The sequence below is a fragment of the Mustela nigripes genome, chromosome 13 (genome assembly GCF_022355385.1).
Source record: "Mustela nigripes isolate SB6536 chromosome 13, MUSNIG.SB6536, whole genome shotgun sequence".
In the NCBI taxonomy this organism is placed as follows: domain Eukaryota; kingdom Metazoa; phylum Chordata; class Mammalia; order Carnivora; family Mustelidae; genus Mustela; species Mustela nigripes.
This window is the reverse complement of record NC_081569.1, coordinates 50,615,003-50,639,066: the sequence shown is the minus strand read 5'-3', so window position 1 is coordinate 50,639,066 and position 24,064 is coordinate 50,615,003. Positions and strand designations below refer to the sequence as shown.

At 36.7% G+C, this 24,064-nt stretch overlaps 1 protein-coding gene across 1 annotated transcript; it reads right to left on the bottom strand.

Annotated features, from left to right (window-relative positions):
- Nucleotides 1-14,058: 14,058 nt before the first annotated feature.
- Nucleotides 14,059-14,985, bottom strand: LOC131998629 (olfactory receptor 4K15-like). The gene has a single exon (XM_059371121.1). The coding sequence runs from the start codon at nucleotides 14,983-14,985 to the stop codon at nucleotides 14,059-14,061; it is 927 nt and encodes a 308-aa protein (XP_059227104.1).
- Between the last annotated feature and the right edge of the window lie 9,079 nt (nucleotides 14,986-24,064).

The window sequence follows — 24,064 nt, the reverse complement described above, 5'->3', positions numbered from 1 at the left end:
TTGGTTGGGCAGCTGCCTTTGGCTTGGGTCATGGTCCAGGCTTACTGGGATCGAGTCCCACATCCGGCCCCTTGCTCGGCAGGGAGCCTGCTTCTCCCTCTGCTTCTGCCTGCCATTCTGTACGCCTGTGCTCACTCTCTCTCCCTCTCTCTCTGACAAATAAATAAAATCTTTGAAAAAAAAAAAAACTAAGAATAAGTTATTTGGACAAAGACTTAACTCTCTGATCTCAGCTTACCCATGTGTAAAATGATTTTAAATATTTCAAGTATATTGAAAATAAAGGAAACTACTAATTTAATGCCTTTGTTTATGGTTCAACTTTGTAAAATTTTAATGTTTTCCCATATTTCCTTTATTTTTGTTAGGAATAAAACACTGTGAAAGGTATTAGAATATGCTACCCCAAAATATGCCACTTTGTCATATGAATCATTTGGGCTGAAGGCAACTAAGAAGAAGCAGATACAAGAAGAGTTCTCTACCTTCTACCTATTAGCCTAAGAGCAGGACATAAATTTATAACAGTATACCTCTGTCTCTTCTCTACCAGGAAGGACAGAAGTTAATCACCAGAGACAAGTTTAGATCCTTTTCAGTCCAGAGAGGGCACCAAAGGAATCAGTAAAACAAAACTTACTAAAAGGCTAGTGACTTTATCTTTTATCAGTTCCTCCAAATATCTGCCTTTCCACAGTTTTGCTGCCCGAGGAACTCAGAGACCTTTCTTTTGTCTTGTCAGTTCTTTAAAATTTATAGTTCTAAACTGAGGGTTGATAGAGGCAGGTGGGCGGGAAATGGACTAAATGAGTGATGAGCATTAAGGAGGACATTTGTTGTGCTGAGCATAGGTATTGTACATAAGTGACAAATCACAGAATTCTACTCCTGAAAACAATATTACACTAGAATTTAAATAAAAATTTGACAAAAAATAGAATATATAGACCTTTTAAAATGCTTTTTAAGACCAAGTTCTAATGACCCTTTTTTTAAATTTTTTATTTTTTTTAAAGATTTTATTTATTTATTTGACCGAGAGAAATCACAAGTAGATGGAGAGGCAGGCAGAGAAAGAGAGAGAGAGGGAAGCAGGCTCCCCGCTGAGCAGAGAGCCCCGACTCGATCCCAGGACCCTGAGATCATGACTTGAGCAGAAGGCAGCGGCTTAACCCACTGAGCCACCCAGGAGCCCTCTAATGACCCTTTTGAGTTACTTCTTGTGTATGTGCAATGCCTATGTTAATAATTCTTACATTATTTTTTTTTATCTGTTTCTTGTTAGTTTAATGTGCAGGACCCTAGCTAATAAACCTAGAATGGGGGGAGGGAAAATGATTTTTTTCCTCTTCTACAGTTGTTAGTTGAAGTATCTTATACAGCAGCACATCCCAGTTTTTCTTTTCTTTTCTTTTCTTTTTTTTTTTTTAAGATTTTATTTATTTATTTATTTGACAAAGAGAGAGAGAGAGAGCGAGCATAGGCAGGCAGAGTGGCAGAAGAGGCAGAGGGAGAAACAGGCTCCCCGCCAAGCAAGGAGCCCGATATGGGACTCGATTCCAGGACACTGGGATCATGACCTGAGCCTAAGGCAGCTGCTTAACCAACCGAGCCACCCACGCGTCCCCATCCCAGTTTTTCTTAACCTGAGTTTGATATTTAACCTTCCCATGACTTTTTTTAAATAGTTTTACTCACAAGGTTGTATCCACAAAGAAATACATAATAACCTATATTTGCATGTTTATTTAATTCTTTTGCAACTTGTTACTTTCCACTAAGTTATTTGGGACAGTTATCAATAGTCATGCATATTGTTTTAGTTCATTTTAATGCTATACTTTTCTTACTGTATAATACATTGCTTATCTGTCATTTTTTTTTGTGAATAAACACACAACTTGTTTCCAGTTCTTGGTATTATAAACAACGTTAAAATGAACATTTGTGTGAATAAGTACATGCTAGAGGTTTTCCAGAATGTATTCCTAGCAGAATAATTGCTAAATCATAAAGGATACAATTTTCAACATTACTAGATGTTTCCAAATTATCCCACAAAATGGTTTTTCACATTTGCACTTAGTATTATTTATCTGTATATTGCTTCTCACCTTTCAATTCATCCTTTTTTATATGTCCCATCATGAGAGTTCCTTTAAGTATTTCTCCTTTAAAGGGATCATGACATTAACCTTTCTCAGAGGAGGACCTAGAGACACATTATAAGATGAAAGGGACTCTCCTACCAGTTCAGGCATGGGCTGGGGTCAGTGGTGTGTGAGGACATCCAGTGAAAATCCCAGACACTGACCCAAAATACAGTCCCTCTCTGACCTTGCAGACCCGATTCTGGTGATAACCAATCCACAGCACTCTCCACACAGAAACCAGGCTCTCCACTCTGAAAGGATTTTGCCCATGCCAGAACTTAGAGGCCTTGTGAACACACACCCTACCAGTTACTGATTACCTGTTTCCCTGCTAGCACAATGGGTGGAATAGCATTGCCCAGCAGTTTGAATCACCTCTCACCTGGAGAAACCAGTGAACTTCTTTACTAAGCTGTGAGAGAAACCAAACTTTCTCCTTGAGTTTGAGCCCTTTACAGATTGTTCTTCTTTGGGCATACATAAAATATATTAATTTTTCTCCAATTTGGCACATGTTCACAGGTGTATTTTTGTGGGTATTTTTGGATTTTCTGTGGTTATTAATGAGTTCTAACTTGTTTCACAAAATAATAATACATGTAGTTTTCTTCAGTGAAATGCCTGTATTTTTATTTTATATAATTTTTTTTTAAATTTTTATTTTATTAACAGTATTCATTGTTTTTGCACCACACCCAGTGCTCCATGAAATCCCTGCCCTTTCTAATACCCACCACCTGGTTCCCCGAACCTTCCACCCCTCACCCCTTCAAAACTATCAGGCTGTTTTTCAGAGTCCATAGTCTCTCATGGTTTACCTCCCCTTCCGATTACCCTCAACTCCCTTCTCTTCTCCATCTCCCCTTGTCCTCCATGCTATTTGTTATGCTCCACAAATAAGTGAAACCATATGATAAATGACTCTCTCAGCTTGACTTATTTCACTCAGCATAATCTCTTCCAGTCCCGTCCATGTTGCTACAAAAGTTGGGTATTCATCCTTTCTGATGGAGGCATAATACTCCATAGTGTATATGGACCACATCTTCCATATCCATTCGACCATTGAAGGGCATCTTGGTTCTTTCCACAGTTTGGCGACCATGGCCATTGCTGCTATAAACATTGGGTACAGATGGCCCTTCTTTTCACTACGTCTGTATCTTTGGGGTAAATACCCCTGCAATTGCAGGGTCATAGGGAAGTTCTATTTTTAATTTCTTGAGGAGTCTCCACACTGTTTTCCAAAGTGGCTGCACCAACATGGATTCCCACCAACAGTGTAAGAGGGCTCCCCTTTCTCCACATCCTCTCCAACACACGTTGTTTCCTATCTTGCTAATGTTGGCTATTCTAACTGGTGTAAAGTGGTATCTCGATGTGGTTTTAATTTTAATCTCCCTGATGGCTAGTGATGATGAACATGTTTTCATGTGTCTGATAGCCATTTGTATGTCTTTATTGGAGAAGTGTCTGTCCATATCTTCTGCCCATATTTTGATATGATTGTCTGTTTTGTGTGTGTTGAGTTTGAGGAGTTCATTATAGATCCTGGATATCAACCTTTTGTCTGTACTGTCATTTGCAAATATCTTCTCCCATTCCGTGGGTTGCCTCTTTGTTTTGTTGACAGTTTCCTTTGCTGTGCAGAAGCTTTGGGTCTCGATGAAGTCCCAAAAGTTCATTTTTGCTTTTGTTTCCTTTGCCTTTGGAGACATATCTTGAAAGAAGTTGCTGTGGCTGATATCGAAGAGATTACTGCCTATGTTCTCCTCTAGAATTCTGATGGATTCCTGTCTCACGTTGAGGTCTTTTATCCATTTTGAGTTTATCTTTGTGTACGGTGTAAGAGAATGGTCGAGTTTCATTCTTCTACATATAGGTGTCCAGTTTTCTCAGCACCATTTGTTGAAGAGACTGTCTTTTTTCCACTGTATATTTTCTTCTGTTTTGTCAAATGTTATTTGACCATAGAGTTGAGGGTCCATATCTGGGCTTTCTACTCTGTTTCTACTCTATGTGTCTGTTTCTATGCCAGTACCATGTTGTCTTGGTAATCACAGCTTTGTAGTAAAGCTTGAAATCAGGTAACATGATGCAGCCAGTTTTATTTTTGTTTTTCAACATTTCCTTAGTGATTCGTGGTCTCTTCTGACTTTATACATATTTTAGGATTATTTGCTCCAGCTCTTTGAGAAATACCCGTAGAATTTTGATTGTAATGGCATTAAAAGTATAGATTTCTCTAGGCAGTATAGACATTTTAACAATGTTTATTCTTCCAATCCAAGAGCATGGAATGGTCTTCCATCTTTTTGTGTCTTCTTCAGTTTCTTTCATGAGTGTTCTGTAGTTCCTTGAGTACAGATCCTTTACCTCTTTGGTTAGGTTTATTCCCAGGTATCTTATTGTTCTTGGTGCTACAGTAAATGGAATCGATTCTCTAATTTCCCTTTATGTATTTTCATTGTTAGTGTATAAGAAAGCCACTGATTGGGCGCCTGGGTGGCTCAGTGGGTTAAGCCGCTGCCTTCGGCTCGGGTCATGATCTCAGGGTCCTGGGATCGAGTCCCGCATCGGGCTCTCTGCTCAGCGGGGAGCCTGCTTCCCTCTCTCTCTCTCTGCCTGCCTCTCTGTCTACTGTGATCTCTCTCTGTCGAATAAATAAATAAATAAAATCTTAAAAAAAAAAAAAAAAGAAAGCCACTGATTTCTGTACATTGACTTTGTATCCTGCCACGTTGCTGAATTGCTGTATGAGTTCTAGTAGTGGAGTCTTTTGGGTTTTCCAGATAAAGAATTGTTTCATCTGCGAGGAGAGAGTGTTTGACTTCTTCATTGCCAATTTGGATATATTTTATTTCTCTTTGTTGTCTGATTGCTCTCGCTAGGACTTCTAATACTATGTTGAACAAGAGTGGTGAGATTGGGCTTCATTGTCGTGTTCCTGATCTCAAAGGGAAGGCTGCAAGCTTTTTCCCATTGAGGATGATATTGGCTGTGGGTCTTTCATAGATAGATTTTATGAAGTTCAGGAATGTTCCCTCTATCCCTATACTTTGAAGTGTTTTATTCAGGAATGGATGCTGGATTTTGTCAAATGCTTTTTCTGCATCGATTGAGAAGACCATGTGGTTCTTCTCTCTTCTCCTATTAATTTGTTGTATCACATTGATTGATTTGCAAATGTTGAACCATCCTTGTAACCCAGGGATGAATCCCACCTGGTCATGGTGGATAATCTTTTAAATGTGCTGTTGGATCCTGTTTACTAGGATCGTGTTGAAAATCTTAGCATCCATATTCATCAGTGATTAGTCTGAAATTCTTCTTTTTGGTAGGGTATTTGCCTGGTTTGAGCATCAGGGTAATACTGGCTTCATAGAAGGAGTCTGGAAGCTTTCATTCTGCTTCAATTTTTTGAAACAACTTCAGGAGTATAGGTGTTATTTCTTCTTTGAAAGTTTGATAGAATTCCCCAGGGAATCTGTCAGGTTCTGGGCTCTTGTTTTTTGGGAGGTTTTTGATCACTGCTTCAATCTTGTTACTAGATACCGATCTATACAGGTTGTCGTTTTCTTCCTGGTTCAGTTTTGGGAGTTTATAGTTTTCCAGGAATGCATCCATTTCATCTAGGTTGCTAAGCTTATTGGCATATAACTGTTGTTAATAACTTCTGATGATTGTTTCTACTTCCTTGGTGTTTGTTGTGATCTCTCCCTTTTCATTCATAATTTTATGAATTTGGGCTTTCTCTCTTTTCTTTTGAATTAGTGTGGCCAATCGTTTATTGATCTTATTGATCTGTTCAAAAAACCATCTTCTAGTTTCATTGATGCATTCTACTGTATCGCTGGTTTCTACTTCATTGATCTCTGCTCTAATCTTGATTATTTCCCTTCTTATGTGTGGAGTTGGTTTGATTTGTTGTTGATTCTCCAGTTCTTTAAGGTGTAGAGACAGCTGGTGTGTTCTGGATTTTTCAAATTTTTTGAGGGAAGCTTGGATGGCTATTTGTTTCCCTCCTAGGACCACCGTTGCTGTATCCCATAGGTTTTGGACCCAAGTGTCTTCATTCTCATTGGTTTCCATGAATTGTTTCAGTTCTTCTTTGATCTCCTGGTTGATCCAAGCATTCTTAAGCAAGGTGGCCTTTAGCTTCCAGGTAGTTGAGTTCCTTCCAAACTTTTCCTTGTGATTGCAGTCCAGTTTCAAAGCATTGTGATCTGAGAATGTGCAGGGAATAATCTCAGTCTTTTGGTATTGGTTGAGTCCTGATTTGTGACCCAGTATGTGGTCTATTCTGGAGAAGGTTCCATGTGCACTTGAGAAGAATGAGTATTCTGTTGTTTTAGGGAGGCATGTTCTGTATATATCTATGAAGTCCATCTGGTCCAATGTGTCATTCAATGCTCTTGTTTCTTTATTGATTTTCTGCTTCAATGATCTATTTCTGAGAGAGGCATGTTAAGATCTCCTACGATTAGTGTATTCATATCAATATGACTCTTTATCTTGATTAACAGTAATCTTGTGTAGTTGGCTGCTCCCATATTGGGGGCATAGATATTTACAATTGTTAGATAATTTTGGTGGATAGTTCCTTTAAGAATTATGTAGTGTTCTTCTGTATCTCTGACTACAGTCTTTAGTTTAAAATCTAATTTATCTGCTATGAGAATCGCTACCCCAGCCTTCTTTTGAGGCCCATTGACATGAAAGATGCTTCTCCATCCCTTCACTTTCAGTCTGGATGTATCTTTAGGTTCAAAATGGGTCTCTTGTAGACAACATATGGATGGGTCCTATCGTTTTATCCAATCTGCAGCCCTGTGCCATTTTATGGGCGCATTTAGGCCATTCACATTGAGAGTGATTATTGATAGATACGTTTTTATTGACATCATGTTACCTTTGAAGTCTTTCTTTCTGTAGATTGTCTCTATATTTCTGTTCAATTCTATTCTTAGGATTTTTCCTCTTTTATAGAATCCCCCTTAATATTTCCTGCAGTGTCGGCTTGCTGGTTGCATGGTCTTTTAAGCCTTGCTGGTCTTGGAAACTCTTTATCTCTCCATCCATTTTGAATGTCAGTCTTGGTGGATAAAGTATTATTGGCTGCATGTTCCTCTCTTTTAGTGCCCTGAGTATATCTTGCCAGCCCTTTCTGGCTTGCCAGGTCTCTGTGAACAGGTCTGACGTTATTCTGATGGGTTTTCCTCGGTAAGTAAGGAGCCTTTTTGTCCTTGCAGCTTTCAAGAGATTATATCTACAATTATGATTCCTCAATTTGACTATCAGGTGACTTGATGTTTTTTTGGAATCTATAATCTTGGGTGGAGACTGTTCGGCCTCTAGTACATGAACGCTGGTTCCATTCATGAGATTGGGAAAATTTTCATGGAGAACTTGCTCCACTATATCTTCTAGGTTTCTTTCTTTCTCTTCCCCTTCAGGAATTCCAATAATTCTGACATTGAAACGTTTCATGGCATCATTTATTTCCCTGATTCTGTTTCCGTGGCTTCTAAGCTGTTTGTTCCAGGCTTCCTCCTGATCCCTTCTCTCTATATGTTTGTCCTCCACATCACTAATTCTGTCTTCTCTCTCAGTTACCCTAGCTTTGAGAGAATTTAGATTAGATTGGAACTCATTGAGAGCATTGTGAAACTCAGCCCTGGTGGCTTTCAGTTCTGCCCTAATCAATTCCATTTGGTCATCAATGGCTTTCTCCAACCTAACTATTGCCTTGATAATTGTTAGCCTGGATTCTCTTTCCGACATATTGTCTATGTTGATAGTCGTTAGCTCTGTTGCCCATCCTCTGTATTTTTCTTCTGTTGGGCATTCCACTTCCTAGTCATTTTGGTGAGAGATGACCGAACAGATGTAGCTGGATGTATTGACCGTGGTGCAGTCAAGGTGCACCCTGGAGCATTTCTGAGGAATCGGGATTCCCCACCCAAACGAGATTAAAAAGAAAGAAAAAGAAAAAAAAAATAGAGAGAGAGAGAGACAGAGAAAAAAGGGAAGATAAAAGAGAAGGTTCAGCACAAATGGGCCCAAGGTAAGATTTATGAAGTATACAAACAAAAACAGAGAAACAAAGACTGATAAAAGTATATGACAAGAGGAAAAAATAAATAAATAAATATATATATATATATATATATATATATATGCAAATAAAGGAAGAAACTTGTCAAAAAGAACCCCAAGTATAAGATTTATATATATCAGGACAAACACAAAAACACAGAAACAGTGGTGGAAGAAAAAGAGGGGAGAGTGGTTATAAATTCTCAGTGTGGGAGAGAAAGGTTGTTTTGATTCTTCCTGGATGTATCTTGATATCTTTTTTAAAGGACTCAACTTCCCTAAGATAAAGAGGGATTAAAAATTGGTTTACCTATAGGGGAAGCATTGATTGGGGAAAGGGTGTTACCTTGAAGTTTAACTCTATATAAATATTAGAAAATAAAAATAAAAAAGGAATAAACTAGACTAAACTAAGCCAAAATTTTAAAAAAAATTAAAAAATAGACATGCAAAAGAAAAACACAGTTGTATGTATCAAAAAGTTCAGGTTAGAAGGTCATTATTGAATTTGGTGTACTGGACATCTCACTGTAATGGTAAATAGGTTAAAAAATTATCTATATAAAAAAAAATGATCCGGAATAGTGGGAACACATTCAAAATAAAAATTGTCCTATGAAATAGTGGTAGTGGTTCTCTTGTAGTCTTTTTTTTTTTTTTTTTTTCTTTCCTGGTTGGTTTTCTGGGGGAAGAGCCTGCCACGTGGTTTTCAGTCAATGATGTTCCCTGAGTTAAGTCCTCCCGCCCCCCCCCCAAGGGGGTGGGCTCTGAGGAAACTGGTTTTTTCAGGCTTTTGTTCTCTGGAGGTTTTTATGTTTGTTCACTTTTTTTTCTCTGCCTTGACTGCTTTTGATGGTTTTTGTAGGTTTAGAGGGAAGCAAACTGCACCTTGACCTTCCTCTCAGAGAGAAACCTCAGTCTGGTCCCCTGTGGGTGCTGCAGGGTCCATATAAATTCCCCCTTGGCCGCTGGCAGAGCAGGTTTTGAGTCGCATTCCCAGGGGATGCAAGATCTTCTGCTTGTACCCAAAACCACTGCAGTTGTGGCTGTCTGGGCAGCTGCAGGCCGCCAGAGAGGTTCCAAGCAGCGATCGCACACTGAGATTTTCCTGCTGGCCCAGGCTGGGAGTGCCTGTTCTTTCTAGGTCTAAGAGTGCCAGACTTGCATGCAACTCTCTCAGGGGAGGGTGTGGGTCGCGCACATGTCTCAGGCTCTGATAGCAGGTCGCTGGTCTGAGAACACCAGGCTGGGCCTTCCTGCACCTCTCTCAGGGGAGAGTTTGAGGTCTGCGTGCTTCTCAGGCTCTGGTAGAATGGCACAGGTCTAAGAACACTGGGCTGCGTCTTCACACACCTCTCTCAGGGGAGGATGAGGGGCACGCACGTCTCAGGCTCTGTTAGCACAGATGGGCATTCTGCTGTCTGGTGAGGCTCCCAGCCCCTCACAGGAGCCAGACCCCATGCGTTCTCCAGAGCACTGGTGGCTCAGGGACTAAGACCTGGTTTCTCCGCTGCACTCTCTCTGGCTCAGCACCAGGGGAGGCTGTCCTGGGTCTGGGGACTTAAGCCCCTTTCCCTAGTCACCCCTATTGCCACAATTTCCCTCCTGCACCACAATCCTTTGCTCTTTTTGAGTGCTTTCAACCGGTCAACAAGTTTTGCTGGTCCCCAGACACAGGGCACTCTCGTATTAGGGGTATTACTTTCCAATCGGTCGCCTCTGGTGGCTCCCTCCCCCTTTTGTTTATCTTCCAATATCAGACCGACATTCCCATTCTGCTTTACTGCCCACTGGAGTCTTCTGCCCCTGCAGAGATCCAGACACATATAATTCTGATCTCAGGCTGACTTCATGGGTATTCAGAGTTCTTTGGTAGGTAATCAGCTCACTTAAGGGTACAGGTTGAAATGGTGCCTCCTCCTACCTCTCCACCATCTTGTCTCCCCCTGAAATGCCTATTTTTAAGAGTGGTGAAAAATGTCAGTAATTCTTTCTCATTCAGATGAACTCAGATGAACCCAGATGAACTTGGTTCAATCAGAAGTATGACCATCAAAGAACGTGAACTAGATAACATGTCTAAGGTAAATTAAGTCTCAATCCTCTCTCCTACTTGTGTTTATTTTCACTACTATGCTTTGTTTTTACTGTGTTTCTTTTCTATTTCATTATTGCCTTTTATTAAATTGAGTTTGGTCTCATTTTTGTTTCCTTCATTAGTTTGAAAATCATATATTTTATTTTTACTTCAGTGGCTGCCCTCACAATTTTAACATATATAGCAAGTCAATATTAATATCTTTTCCCCATTCATTAAAGTAAGAAGAACTATTTTCCATCTTGTTGAGAGTAGAATGATCTGTTTTATCTATTACCTCTCTATTCTTCAAAATGAGGAATTTTTATTCCCCATTTCAGTTCACTGATGCATTCTTTTGTCTCTTCTTTCTGCTGGTGAGTCCATCCAATGAATTTGGATTGTTGTTGTTGTTGTTGTTGTTTAATTTACATTTGGCAATCATTAATAATCAATTATACTTTATTTAATTTACATTTTTTTAATTTACATTAGTTCTTTTTTGTATCTTCTATTTATTTGGTAAGACTTTGTATTCTGTTCTTTGCTGAGATGTCAAATTTTTTAATCATTTATTTTAAATGCATTCATAATTGCTCATTTTTAGGATAGTTTCTTTAAAATCTGGATAATTCTAACACCACTACCCCCTTCTTGTTAGCATCTATTGATTTTCTTTTTTTCATTCAAGTTGAGATTTTTGTACTCTGTATGATTAATGATTTTTAATTGAAATCTCAACATTATGTGTGTTATATTTCAAAACACCAAAACTTTTTCAATTTTTTTTTGTTTTGCTTGGCTTATTTTTACATTTTCCTGACAAATGAAGACAGAGGAACACCACTTCATTACTGCCAGGTTGGCATAGAAGACCTGTTTTCCAACTCTGGTTCCATCAGCACCCAAAGGAAGGTAAGGACACTTCTTGTTACTGCTGGGAGGGAAGGAGAGCTCTAGACCCTTACTAGGCCTCCAGTGATTTCCCTGGCTGGGAGGGATAGGTTTGCCTAACCTATGTCACTGCTACTCATTTACACCATGGGAGGAGGTGCGGATTCCTGTCTGACAGAGATGAAAGTTCAGGTTTCATACTTGGCCTTCTCTGACACCTCCTCAGGTGTATGGGGGTGGCTGGGCTAGCTTGCTACATCTTGGCCAGCAGTAGGAGCCTTAGGCTACCCATTTGGCTTTTGCTGCTATAGGTCAGGTGGGACCAAAGATTCTTTTGTGGTGTTTGGCTGAAGTAGAGAAGATGTTGTATTAAATATTTCATCATGTTAGGCAGCCCCTTTCCTGGTTGTTTGGCTAGAATGAACCGGCTTTTGTTGAGGCCTTTTTTGGTCTATTTTCCTTAGTATTCCTGAGTTGTTGGTGTCTTCTCTCATGTCATGTAATTTCTTGGGTCCCTATGCAGTCTGCCTTCTTCTCTCCAACTTTCAGAGTGTTACCATGTTTGTCTTATATATAAATCAGTTTATATCAATCAGTTTTTTGTAATTATATTGAGCAGGAAGAACATGGAAAATTGTGTCTACACCCCTTCCCAAGAACAGAAGTCACTGGCTTTTCTTTTATGATAGCACTATTTCTCCTTTTATATTTTGTTTTGTATGGTTAGTCATTTTGAATATATTTGCTTCATAATGTGCATCCAATATATTTATTACTGATTTGAGGGAGTGAGAAGTTAGTCTGCTGTTTGCTCAACTGACTGCCATCATTTTAGATAGTCTCTGTGTGCGTTTGTGAGTTTGACTCAATTCACTCAAGTTCAGCTGAATTTTATGTATCTAAACCCTGTGTGGCCAGTTTCAAGGAAGCAGCCATTTATAAAGGTTTTTGGTCTGTGTTTTTTTAAATGACCGCCAAATTTCAATGACCCATTGGGTTCCAATAGCTAATATTGATTTTTCAGGCTAAAGTTCTTCTGACTGTGCAGAGATTATACATACAGACTCCAAACACCCTATTTCCAAAAGGAATTAATTTTTCTATCCATAGGCTAGACCAGCGAGGATAATTTGGTCTTTTCCTTGTGCTTTGTAGTATCCTCTTCTGTATATCTTTTAAGAGTCCTGGATTGAAAAGATTCAATTCTACCTCACGCTCTTGCAATATTTTCCAATAACGGCCAAGTGTACTGCCCATCATTTTCATGACCTGCAATCACTTTCCACCAGTTTTCCTCTCCCAAAGCATCTGTTTAAGGTGCCATGAGGTCATTTATTTATTTTAAAGAATGCGTCTAGAATTCATAAGTATTTTTGTAATTGTTTGAGAACTACCTTTCAATATTGTCAGTAGTAAAGGTGTGATCTTATTTTTCTAATCTGCAGATATTTTGTGAGAATCAAATGAGATATAATGGTGCAATTTATGTGTTACATTATGATCATTAAGTATGTTTGGCTTTCTCATTATCATCATCACCACCATCATATGACACAGTCCTATATTTATTTTTTTTTAATTCTATGTTTCACAAAGGAATCAACAGAGCATTGTGGAGTAGTAAAATCATGAAAGGAAAAAATGAGTCAGAAATTGTTTAACGCATACTTGGTACTAAATCTTATTCCATACTGCTGTTTCTTCTACACACTCTGTTTCAAAAACATAATTTGTCTTCAGGGAATGGCTTTCTTTTAAATATTAGAAGTCAGAAATTGAGGGTTGTTTTGTATCATTTCTTCTATTTGCTGATTATGATTGTGCTCGACTCACTTGTGTGATGCATGACTCTCAGTGTTCTAAGATTGATTGGTGAAAGAGGAGTTAGACTACAAGAATTAAATATTAAATTTAAGAATGATAACATAGTCTTCCTTTAAAAAGTCAAGATGATTCTCTGTTTTTAGAAAGCTTTAGAAAAATGTATTCTAAATTACATTTTGTTGGTTGGTATGGATTAGAGAGCATGAATGATGTAAGAAATATGTGAGACTATATAGAGCAGTGTTGATGAAAACTGTCTACTTATATAGGGAGGATATCCATTTTTATGTATAGTCATTGAACTTTGAATGTCAATTCTAAATTTTGATATACTGATATAGAAAAACCCCGTGACCTCAAGTTTTAATATTTGTAGCATGGTTAATGTAAATTTATGAATCTAACTTGGTTTCTGAGTTTGGATGATGTAGTATCTATGTAGTTTCTTAGTTCAGATGGCAATAGTTTGAATAGCAAAGAATATAAATGCGGTGTTTGTATATATTTACAAATGTATACATTTGTATACATTTATAAACTCTCTCTAGAGAGAGAGAGACAGAATGATATATATAACCAGAAATTATAAAAGCATGGTAAAATTTATGATAATACCTACCTCTCATTGGTGATACCAGGTAAATGATGACTGGGGAATAACTACAAATCAGTCACTATCCTGAAACTTAAAAATGATTTAAATATTTTACATTACTTTAGTATTTTGTACATTTTTCTATTAAGTTGATTGGAAAAAGCATTGATTTGAGAGATGCATTTTATAGTTAAAAGACTTACTATAAATAATTTTAGTCTGAAATAAAAATTATTTCATAAGTAAAAAATAGGAAGTCCAATTCTTTTATCTAAAATTGTTTACTATTAGAAAATGCTAGAAAGAGAAAGAAAATGGGTGCTATGATATTTCAGAACAGTAGTTGACAGAGTAAGATGCACTAACCCAGCTTTTATTATAGGTGTTATTTATCACAAGGAATAGCTGGGAGACTTTCAGAAACACACTTGTCGACTCCTTAGCTTTTGCATTGCTGATATCACCTCCTTGTTTCTTAAGGTGTAGATCAGGGGGTTTAAAAGAGGGGTGAAAACAGTATAAAATATGGAGAGAACCTTATCCACTGGGAGACTGCTAAAAGGCCAGGCATAAATAAAGATGCAGGGTGCAAAGAAAAGGGTCACCACAGTGATATGGGCAGTCAGGGTGGCCCTTGCCTTGGCCATGCCTGCTGAGGAACGCCGCCGTACTGTAACCAGGATAACTGTGTAGGAGATCAGCAAGAGCACAAAGGAGCTCATGGCCATTAGACCACTGTCTGAAAGCATCAGTACCTCAAGAGTAAAGGTATTGGTGCAGGCAAGTTTGATAACCAAGGGAAGATCACAGAAAAAACTGTCCACTTTATTGGGGCCACAAAACGGAAGGTTTACTGTGAAGATTAACTGACTCACTGAGTGGAAAACCCCAATGAGCCAGGAGCCCACCACAAGGCTTGTGCACTTGCGCAGACTCATAATGGATGCATAGTACAGGGGTCGACAAATGGCGACATATCTATCATATGCCATGGCCACAAGGAGCATCATTTCACCACCAGCAAAGACATGCAGAAAGAATATCTGGGCCATGCAGCCCTCAAAAGAGATGGTCTTGTGCTCCATAAGGAAATCAATAATCATTTTGGGTGTGGCAAAGGTGGAGAGACACACATCAATGAAGGAGAGGTTACTAAGTAGGAAGTACATGGGTGTGTGTAGTGCAGGTTCGGAGATGACAGTGAGCACAATGAGGAGGTTCCCCAGCACAATGGAGAAATAGAAAAGTGTAAAAAACACAAAATAGAACAGTTGTAGCTCTTGAGAACCCGAAAGACCGTGCAATATAAATTCAGTCACTCCTGATTTATTTCCTTGGTCCATGATTTCAAACTTCTGAGATGGGATCAGAAATGTTCCTGTCAAGTGAAATGGAGAAAACATCATCATATTGTGCCAGTGAATGAGCAAAGCTAAGCCTGGGCTATCAGATTCCATTCAGCATACTTATCTATTTAGATCCTCGTAAGCACACAGATAAATGTTATATGCAGTCATTTATTTTGTAATGACTCTCTAACCTTGGCTTTCATCTCTGAACCCCAACCTGATAGTCAAGTTTCAAAACACAAGTTTACGTGTCACTTCCATAACTAAAGGCATACTGATAATAGTGTCCTCTCCCTTCCATAGCTTCTATCTCATTTTAAATCACTCCCTATAGGTAATAAAATCAACTTATTTCTGTTTTTTCCCTCCTGTTTGTATTTTTGAAAAAATAAACATGTACTTATTAAATAATTAAACAAATAAGTAAAATTCCTGATAAATGGGAAACTTACAGTCTGAGTCATACTGACAGGTTTCAAATGCTATTTCTTATGATTCCTAGTGCTATGACCTTGAGGAAGTTAATTAAACTCTCTATGATTTAGTTTTTGCCTCTGTGAATTAGGAGAAATAATAGTATATGCCTCAAAGGATTATTATAAGGGTGAAGAAAACTATAATAGATGAACTACTTAGGATAGTACCTGGCACATAAGAGATATTCAGTAGATGTTAGGTACTATGCCTTTGTTCCCTCAATGATGAAAATGTTTTCAGGTATAAACTAACATACTATATAAATTATTAATGTATGTACTTGTCCTACTTAAAAGAACAACTACTTCATGCATGTTGATGGTATTTACATGGAAGTGTGTGAATATTTGAGTTAATAATTAATATCATATTTTTAGCTTTTTAATTAATTCCTAATTTAGATTCTTTGTAAATGTGTAATGGCTTTTTTCTACCCAGTGACTCTGAATTTCTGTGAATTTAATATGTGATCCTCAGCATCAAATACAGAAAAGGATACCGTATTTGCTGATATTATCAATCTATATCCTCTCTCTCAATTTATATAAACACATTTTATGATTCTGAAGGAACAGATTTTATTAATTCTTTGATTTTTTTTACAGTACATTACTCATAGATAGTATTCAATAATACTTGTTGATCCTACTATACAAAAAATACAATTTTTAGTTTCACATCAGTTAAAAGAGAACTGCTTTTATTTTCTTCTGTAGGCTAATTATGCCTGTGTGGTTTGTATGAAACTGAAAAAAACTTCTTTTTAAGAGACTCTGATTCTTGGGCCATCTGGGTGGCTCCGTCCATTAAGCATCTGGCTCTTGATGTCAGCTCACGTCATGATCTCAGGGTCACAAGATTAAACCCTGTCTCGGGCTCCCTGCTCAGCCGAGAGTCTGCTTGAGATTCTCTCTCTCCCTCTCACCCTACCCCCAACTCATGCTCACTCTCTCTTTTTGTCTCTCTCTCAAATAAATACTTTAAAATTAATTTGATTCTTTTCTTTGAAAAATAGCTCTATTCTGTTTCTCAGAGTCCACAGCATCTCATGGTTCAGGTGGGAGGTTGGGTGAGCCTGGTTGTGGGTATTAAGGAGGGCACATATTGCAGGAAGCACTGGGTATGGTGTATAAACAATGAATTCTGGAACACTGAAAGGCAATTTAAAAAAAAAAAACTGCTATTAAATATATAAACCACACACACACAAAAAATAAAAATAGCTCTATTTTGATAACTTATGAAGTTGGAATGATGATGGAGGGAAGGGAAGTGAGGGGGTAGGTGAGCCTGGTGGTGGGTATTAAGGAGGGCACATATTGCATGGAGCACTGGGTGTGGTACATAAACAATGAATCTTGGAACAGGAAAAAAAATAAAATTAAGGTGTTAAAAAATGTTATTTATTAAAGGAAATTCTGCAGAAACTAAGTAGGATGCATAATAAAGAATACCTGAGGGGCAGCTGGGTGGCTCAGTGGGTTAAGCCTTTGCCTTCGGCTCAGTCATGAGCTCAGGGTCCTGGGATTGAGGCCCACATAGGGCTCTCCGCTTAGCTGGAAGCCTGCTTCCCCCTCTCTCTCTGCCTGCCTCTCTGCCTACTTGTGATCTCTCTCTCTATCAAATTAATAAATAAAATCTTAAAAAAAAAAAATAAAAAGAATACTTGAATGCCACAACATAAGAACACTTACCTTTAGAAAGGTTGGTGTCCCTGTGTTTTTCACTATACTCCTCTAATAGCAGTAGTTATGACCAGGTATATTTATTTACCTGTAAATTATATGCATACATCACTATACTAATATATTACATACATTATAAAATATAACTGAAACTTAAGAAAGAATGATATTTTGTAAATGTGGAGAACTCCAAATATTTTTTTTCTCAAACTCAAGCAGCTTACTTGAGTTACCCACTTGAGTGGGTATGTACACCCTATTTTAGATCCAAGTAATTAATAAAAGTAGATGGCTCTTTCTCTGGAGTGAAATTTCTTAAAATCCTATCTTATGAAAGGTACACAGTAAACTTGTTATATGTGGCACTCCCATTTCTGGAAGAGAAGCCAAGAAGCCTTTGCAGGGCAGGAAGAAGCTTCCTCCCCTTGGGCAAAATGTTCAAGGTGGTAAAATACTTGTCTTCCGTTCCTGTCTCTACTTACTTTTGTTCACCAACTCCATGGTCTCTCTCCTTGTGACTTTTTTTTTTTAACAACATCTTAAGAATACAAGTTCATCATGTTCCTTTGTGGAGGTACCTAATGAAACTTACAGTAGACAAAATAATATTCTTGAGTGTCCAAAGCTGTAACTTTATCTGGTATTAAGGAAAAGTACAATAGGGGTCTGAAACACATTTGCTAAAATCAACTATATATCAACTATACCTAGAAAAGCTTATAAAGACCTACTGTAAGTTATTAAAAGTGGTTATCTCTGGGTAAGAGAGTATAGTAGTTTTATCCCTTATTCATCTATGTATTTGCTGAGTTTTCTTTCTTGGAATATGCATATAATCTTTTTAAACTGAAGAAACAGCAAAGCTCTTTTTAATTTACAAGTTTCTATTTTTAATTTAGAAAATTTAGTAACGAGATGAAATAAGATTATCTTTAATGAGAACACACAGAGATAATAACTGTTAATACAAATCCTTATATATACAGTGCATATCATTTTATAACCAGCCACTAATAATAAATACTTCCCATGTCAATACAGTACTTTTTATAACATTTTTTAATGTACTTGTGGTATTTTTATTTTATAGAAGATTTTAATTTTCCCTGTTATTAACATATAATAACTTTGCTTTTTATTTAGCTAAAACTTTATGATTATGCATAACTATTTAGGGTATATCATTATAATTTTAGAACTCAGAAGTTTTTTAGTTATTGTACCAAAACTTAATATCACTAAAATGTTCTATGAGAAAGACTATTCTTCACCTCACCCTTTATTGACAAGATGGTGTACTAAAACTTTTATTTTTACTTATTGCCACAGGAAAATGTATCTTAATGATGTTTCAGTGCATTTAATGAACATTAGTGGAATTGACACTTATTCATGAATTGGTCCTTTGTACATTTTTACTTCTCAATTACCTATCCATATTTTTACCCATTTTACTATTGAACTCTTCATCTTCCTAATATGTATATATAAATATATTTTTGTGTTAAGGTATTGCCTTTTTTAATAAATATTCCACAAATATTTTAGTTTACTCTTTTCATTTTATTTTTATTTATTTAATTTTCGATAAAATTAGTTAAAATATATGAATAAACTAAGATCTACAATTTTTCCCAAATAGTTTTGCCCTTAATGTCTTGCTTAAAAAGTTTTTATATAATGTTATACATTGTTTTTAACATTTATCAAAAGGCATATTGTTTAATTCAGTAGCTAAACAAAAATTTTGAACATTTATGGCTATGGCAGAAGTAAATTTGGTGAGTAATTAAGAGTTAATATTTGGGGACGCCTGGGTGGCTTAGTGGGTTAATAAGTCTCTGCATTCGGCTCAGGTCATGATCTCAGGGTCCTGGGATGGAGCCCTACATCAGGCTCTCTGCTCAGTGGGGAGCCTTCTTCCCCCCCTCTCTCTCTGCCTGTCTCTCTGCCTACTTGTGATCTCTTTGTCATATAAATAAATAAAATCTTAAAAAAAAAGGGGGGGGTTAAAGTTTGAAAGATCTCATGGGCAAATATTGGACAAAAGGGAGTGCCAGTGTTGGGTCGGGTAATTGTGAAGGATGGCATTTCTATGGATATCAAAGCCTTATACTGAAGAAAATTAAATTCTGTCATAGAAGTTACAACTATCACTAAAGGGTTAAAGGAAGGTATGGATGGGGTTTCTCAGCATGCCTCTGAATTCCTTGAAATTTCTGTCTCATCTAGCTGGTCTTTTTTTCCTAATACCAAGCTAAAGAACCTTGTAAATAAGCTAATCTCTTTTGCAAGTTCCTTGCAATTGGAAGTATATTACCCCTAACTTTAGTCTCTTAAAATAAGCCAAGCCTTACTACAAAGACTTTCCACAGAACGATTAAAATCCCCAAGATCTGCTGATCACAGGAAACTCTCAGACATCAGGAAGGACCAAATATCCACCAACTCAAAATAAAAATTACTTTAATAAAAATTTGTTTTACTCCTCATTTAGCTAGTATTTATTTTAAGATAAGGAAGTTGGAATTACAACCTCTCCAGTGTTTGAATATGGTTGTAAACTCCAAAAGGAAAAGAATCCAGCCTTTTTTTCCTCCTCACAGTTAAACCTGTCTCACAAAGGGCCTGTTTGTTTATAAAAGGCCACAAAAATGATCATGACCTAAATTAATAAACATTTTCAAAATTATCATGTGAATAATTATATGCATGAATGAATGAACACATTACAGTTTTAGCAGGCAGAATAATGGCTGATTAAATATATTATCATTATGTCCTCATTTATAGACAAACTAAGTCACAGAGGTAATTGAGTATAAGTAATTAATTGGTTATTTTGGACATTGAGACATAATAAATCCTTTAAAACTCCAACATACATTCTATCATCTTGAAACCATGATTTGGCTGAAAGAACAGAGAGAGACTGACAGAGAAAAGGAAGAAAGGGAGGGAGGGAAAGAAGATGAAAAGAGGGAGAACATATTCACACTGCTTCTATTTCTTTCTCAATTTCTGCTAATTTGCTGAGCATTGATGGGGCCTCCAAGATCTAAGATAAAGATCTCCATTTGATTCATTTGTCTTCATATCATGAGCACATTCTTCCTGTTTTGTAATTAAGAAATAGTATGATAAAAGTAGAGATACTGAAAATCTCTGGAGCTACGCCTAGCACTATTTACTTAATCCATTTTAAATGGAGAGCTTTATTCAGCAGAAAAACTATTGTTATTAATCTCACAAATTTCATAAATAGTAAGGAACATGAGACTATTTTCATATAAATAGTTTCCTGGATCACTTCGTCCTATAATTTGTAAGAAAGACACACAGTGCTTAGGCTATAGAACTAGCAACCCGACGAAATTTTACTTCAAATCTCTGCCTTGACTATTTAATGTGGAGGAATTCCATAAACTCTGCACCCTATAAACTTAATAGGAATCTAATGGAAAAACAATGCATGTACCTTCTGCCCAAATTATTATAAGGTAAATTAAAGGTAAAAGAAATCAAACAGACAAAAAAATCTTTGAAGGGAAAAAAAGTTTAATAAGAGGCAAGCTAAAAGGCATATGCAAGAAGATGGGCTCTCAAACTTCTCTTAATGCATGTAAGTTAGGTTGAGATTTCTTTGTACATAGTTGACTCTTTCTGAGCAATAAAGTTTGGATACTTTACTCCACTAGCTGAGTCACTGAAGCCTGTATATAAATAGCATAGGATCTCTAAAAGAATAGAGCCTGAAATAATATCTATAGTTCACTCTAAACTAAGAATGGCACAGAGCACACACAGTTTTTTGTAAGTTGTTCATCAATAATTTTTAATTACAGTAACCAAAAATACCATTAAAATAACTGAAATAATGAAACATACAAATGCATACAGAAATATAAAGTATATCCTATACATGTAGACACAATGTATTGTATATAGATACATTGTATAGATACATATAGATATCTATACATTGTATAGATACAATCTAATGTATATAGATTATACATGTAGACACAATCTTCACCAAATAAAGTTTATATGTTATATATATATATATATATATAAAATCTAAAATGCACACAATAACCTTTCAAGTATATAGCCCTATTCTTACACTGCCAAATCTTAAGTCAAATAATATAGCAAGCAAGTGACAAAGTCAAAATTTTCATCATAAAAATTGTATGGTAAGCATTCTAATAATAATATGTTGGCATAACTATTTGCATGGAAATCAGTGCAACAACTAAAAAAATGTATGTGCCTATGTATGTAAAGAAGCAATCCAATTTAAGAAATATATTGACCATTAACTGGGTCACTACATTATGTACCATATAACTGGAAGTAAGCTTAGAGGTAACAGTTGTTGAGTCGGCTGAAGAGGGTCTGAAGTTTCCATACAGAAAAATGAACTCAGGGTAGCTGGGTGGTTCAGTGGATTAAGCCTCTGCCTTTGGCTCAGGTTATGGTCTCAGAGTCCTGGGATCGAGCCCCACATCAGGCTCTCTGCTTGGCTCAGATTATGGTCTCAGGGTCCTGGGATTGAGCCCCACATCAGGCTCTCTGCTTGGCAGGGAGCCTGCTTCCCCCTCTCTCTGCCTGCCTCTCTGCTTACTTGTGATCTGTCTGTCAAATAAATAAATAAAATCTTAAAAAAAAGAAAAAATAGAAAAATGAACTCAGAGCATTCAGAGGGAGTTCAAACATGAAGATACAGACTTATTTCAATATAATTAGAAAATTGTATTAAAATAGGTCATTTGCAGAGACCTATTTGAAGTGGCAGAAGTATTAAAACTTACATGACTCATTCCTCAGTCACCATACAGACTCACTAAGAGACGATGGAATTTGTCCACTGTTTTTATTTCAGAAGTTCCGCAGAAATACCTGGAGGTATCATGGTGATATGAGAAATAGGTTCTTTTCATATGGCTTGCAATACTCCTTATGCTTTATATATTTTATTTAAAAGGAACTAAAGCTGAAAATGTGTTTCTCCTTGATGTGTAATTTTGTCCCATTGGGGCCATCGCTAACAAGCTTTTTTATTTTAGAGATGAGTAAATGTCATTTCTATCTAGGGATTCACATTACTAGAAATCATGTTACCAACATATCTATATATGAGTTATTTTAATACCGTATTATAACTGGTATAGAAGTCATTTTCTATGAAAATTTTCCATAGACAAGATTGCTGAGTGTTTTAATTGGGCTGTTCTTATAAAGTAACTCATTCTCTCTGAAGTTTCAATTCTGCCCCATTCACTACTATTAACTTTTTTTGTGTAACACTTATTGTTTTAAGCCACATTCTAAGTACTGTAAAGACAAGTGTAGCAAAATGCTACAATATTGCAGAACTATAAATCACTTAGGTCACACAGAATATGTCTTGTTTTTATCTGTATTCTCCAATTAAATATAATTCAGAAATTTAAAGAAAAATTAGTATCTATGGGGCTCCTAGGTCGCTCAGTCAGTTGGGCATATATCTGACTATTGGTTTCGGCTCAGGTCATGCATGATCTGATGAATTGTGGGATCAACCTGATGTGGGGCTCCTTGCTCTGTGGGGAGTCTGCTTGAGGTTTCTCTCTCTCTGCCCCTCTTCCAAGTCATGTGTGCATGCATGCACCCTTGCTCACTCTCTCTGTCTTGAATTAATAAGTAAATCCTTTTAACAAATTAAGTACTACATGCAAAAACACAAATAATAAAAAAATACACAAGACAAAGTGCTTATCTGTAAGTTGCTTGTAATTTTGAAGGGCAATTAAAGAAAATTAAAAATGTAACATAAAATTTAAATAGAAGACCATACATATTATAAATGTATGTACATATATACATATATGTATTATAAATCTATAGGTATAATGCATATATACACATTCTGATGTATGGAACATCAGGAGAGATTATATTTTGTCAGAAAGATCCGGAGGAAAAGAAGGAAAAGGGAGGGTGGAAGAGAAGGTGAGGAAAATAAAATGAGACAGAAGCAGACAAAAATATATATCTGTAAAGGACCTTAAATGAGAAATGATGTTGTGAAAGGCAGAGATAGTGATGGAAGATTACACGGCACAAATAGACTAACATAAACAAAAGCATGAATAAAGAAAATTAAAAGTAATTGAGAAAATTAAAAGTAATTGAGAAACAGGTGCTCTAGCTTGGCTAAAGTATACTCTATGTCAGAGTTTTATTGGACAATACATTGGAGGATTTTAAATATAGGTCTTAGGATTCTGTAATTAATTTGTTGGAAAACGGAATGCTACTCACCATTTCAGTGAGGAATATGGTTTAGGAATATGATTCTGGCAGTGGTTGGGAATTAACCAGAATGTATAAAACACTGGAAGGGAATAGTGGCAGTTGGAGGCTACTACAAGAGTTTCTTGTGTTGCTACTGAAGTCAAGAATGGGTATAGACAAAGAAGGATAAAGGGAATACAAATGTCAAGAATTGGATATTCAGACTTCATTGTCTACAGGCAAGTACCAAGAGGGAGAGATATCAGAATATATAAAAAAAAAAAAAAAAAAAAAAAAAAAAAAAAAAAAAACCAGGAAAGGCCAGTGAGATTTCTAGTCCAGGGCATTTTAAACTTTGATCCATGGAGTGCTGGCAGTATTGTGTATACAGGTGCCCCCACATATTCCTGAAGGGGAATGGGGGCTCCAAACCTTAATCCAAATTGATTTAAGTAGGTGCTTTCTGCACAGGTGGAAATGGAATTCAAGGAAGTTGAACTTTGGAATAAACCCGAAGCTAAAAACTAAGTCTCCCAACTGAAAGTCCAGCCCTTTCCAGCACAGTGAACAAATTTGTTCAGCCAGCATCAGTATCAGAAAAAAGGTACCTACTTCAGTTGGATTATTTG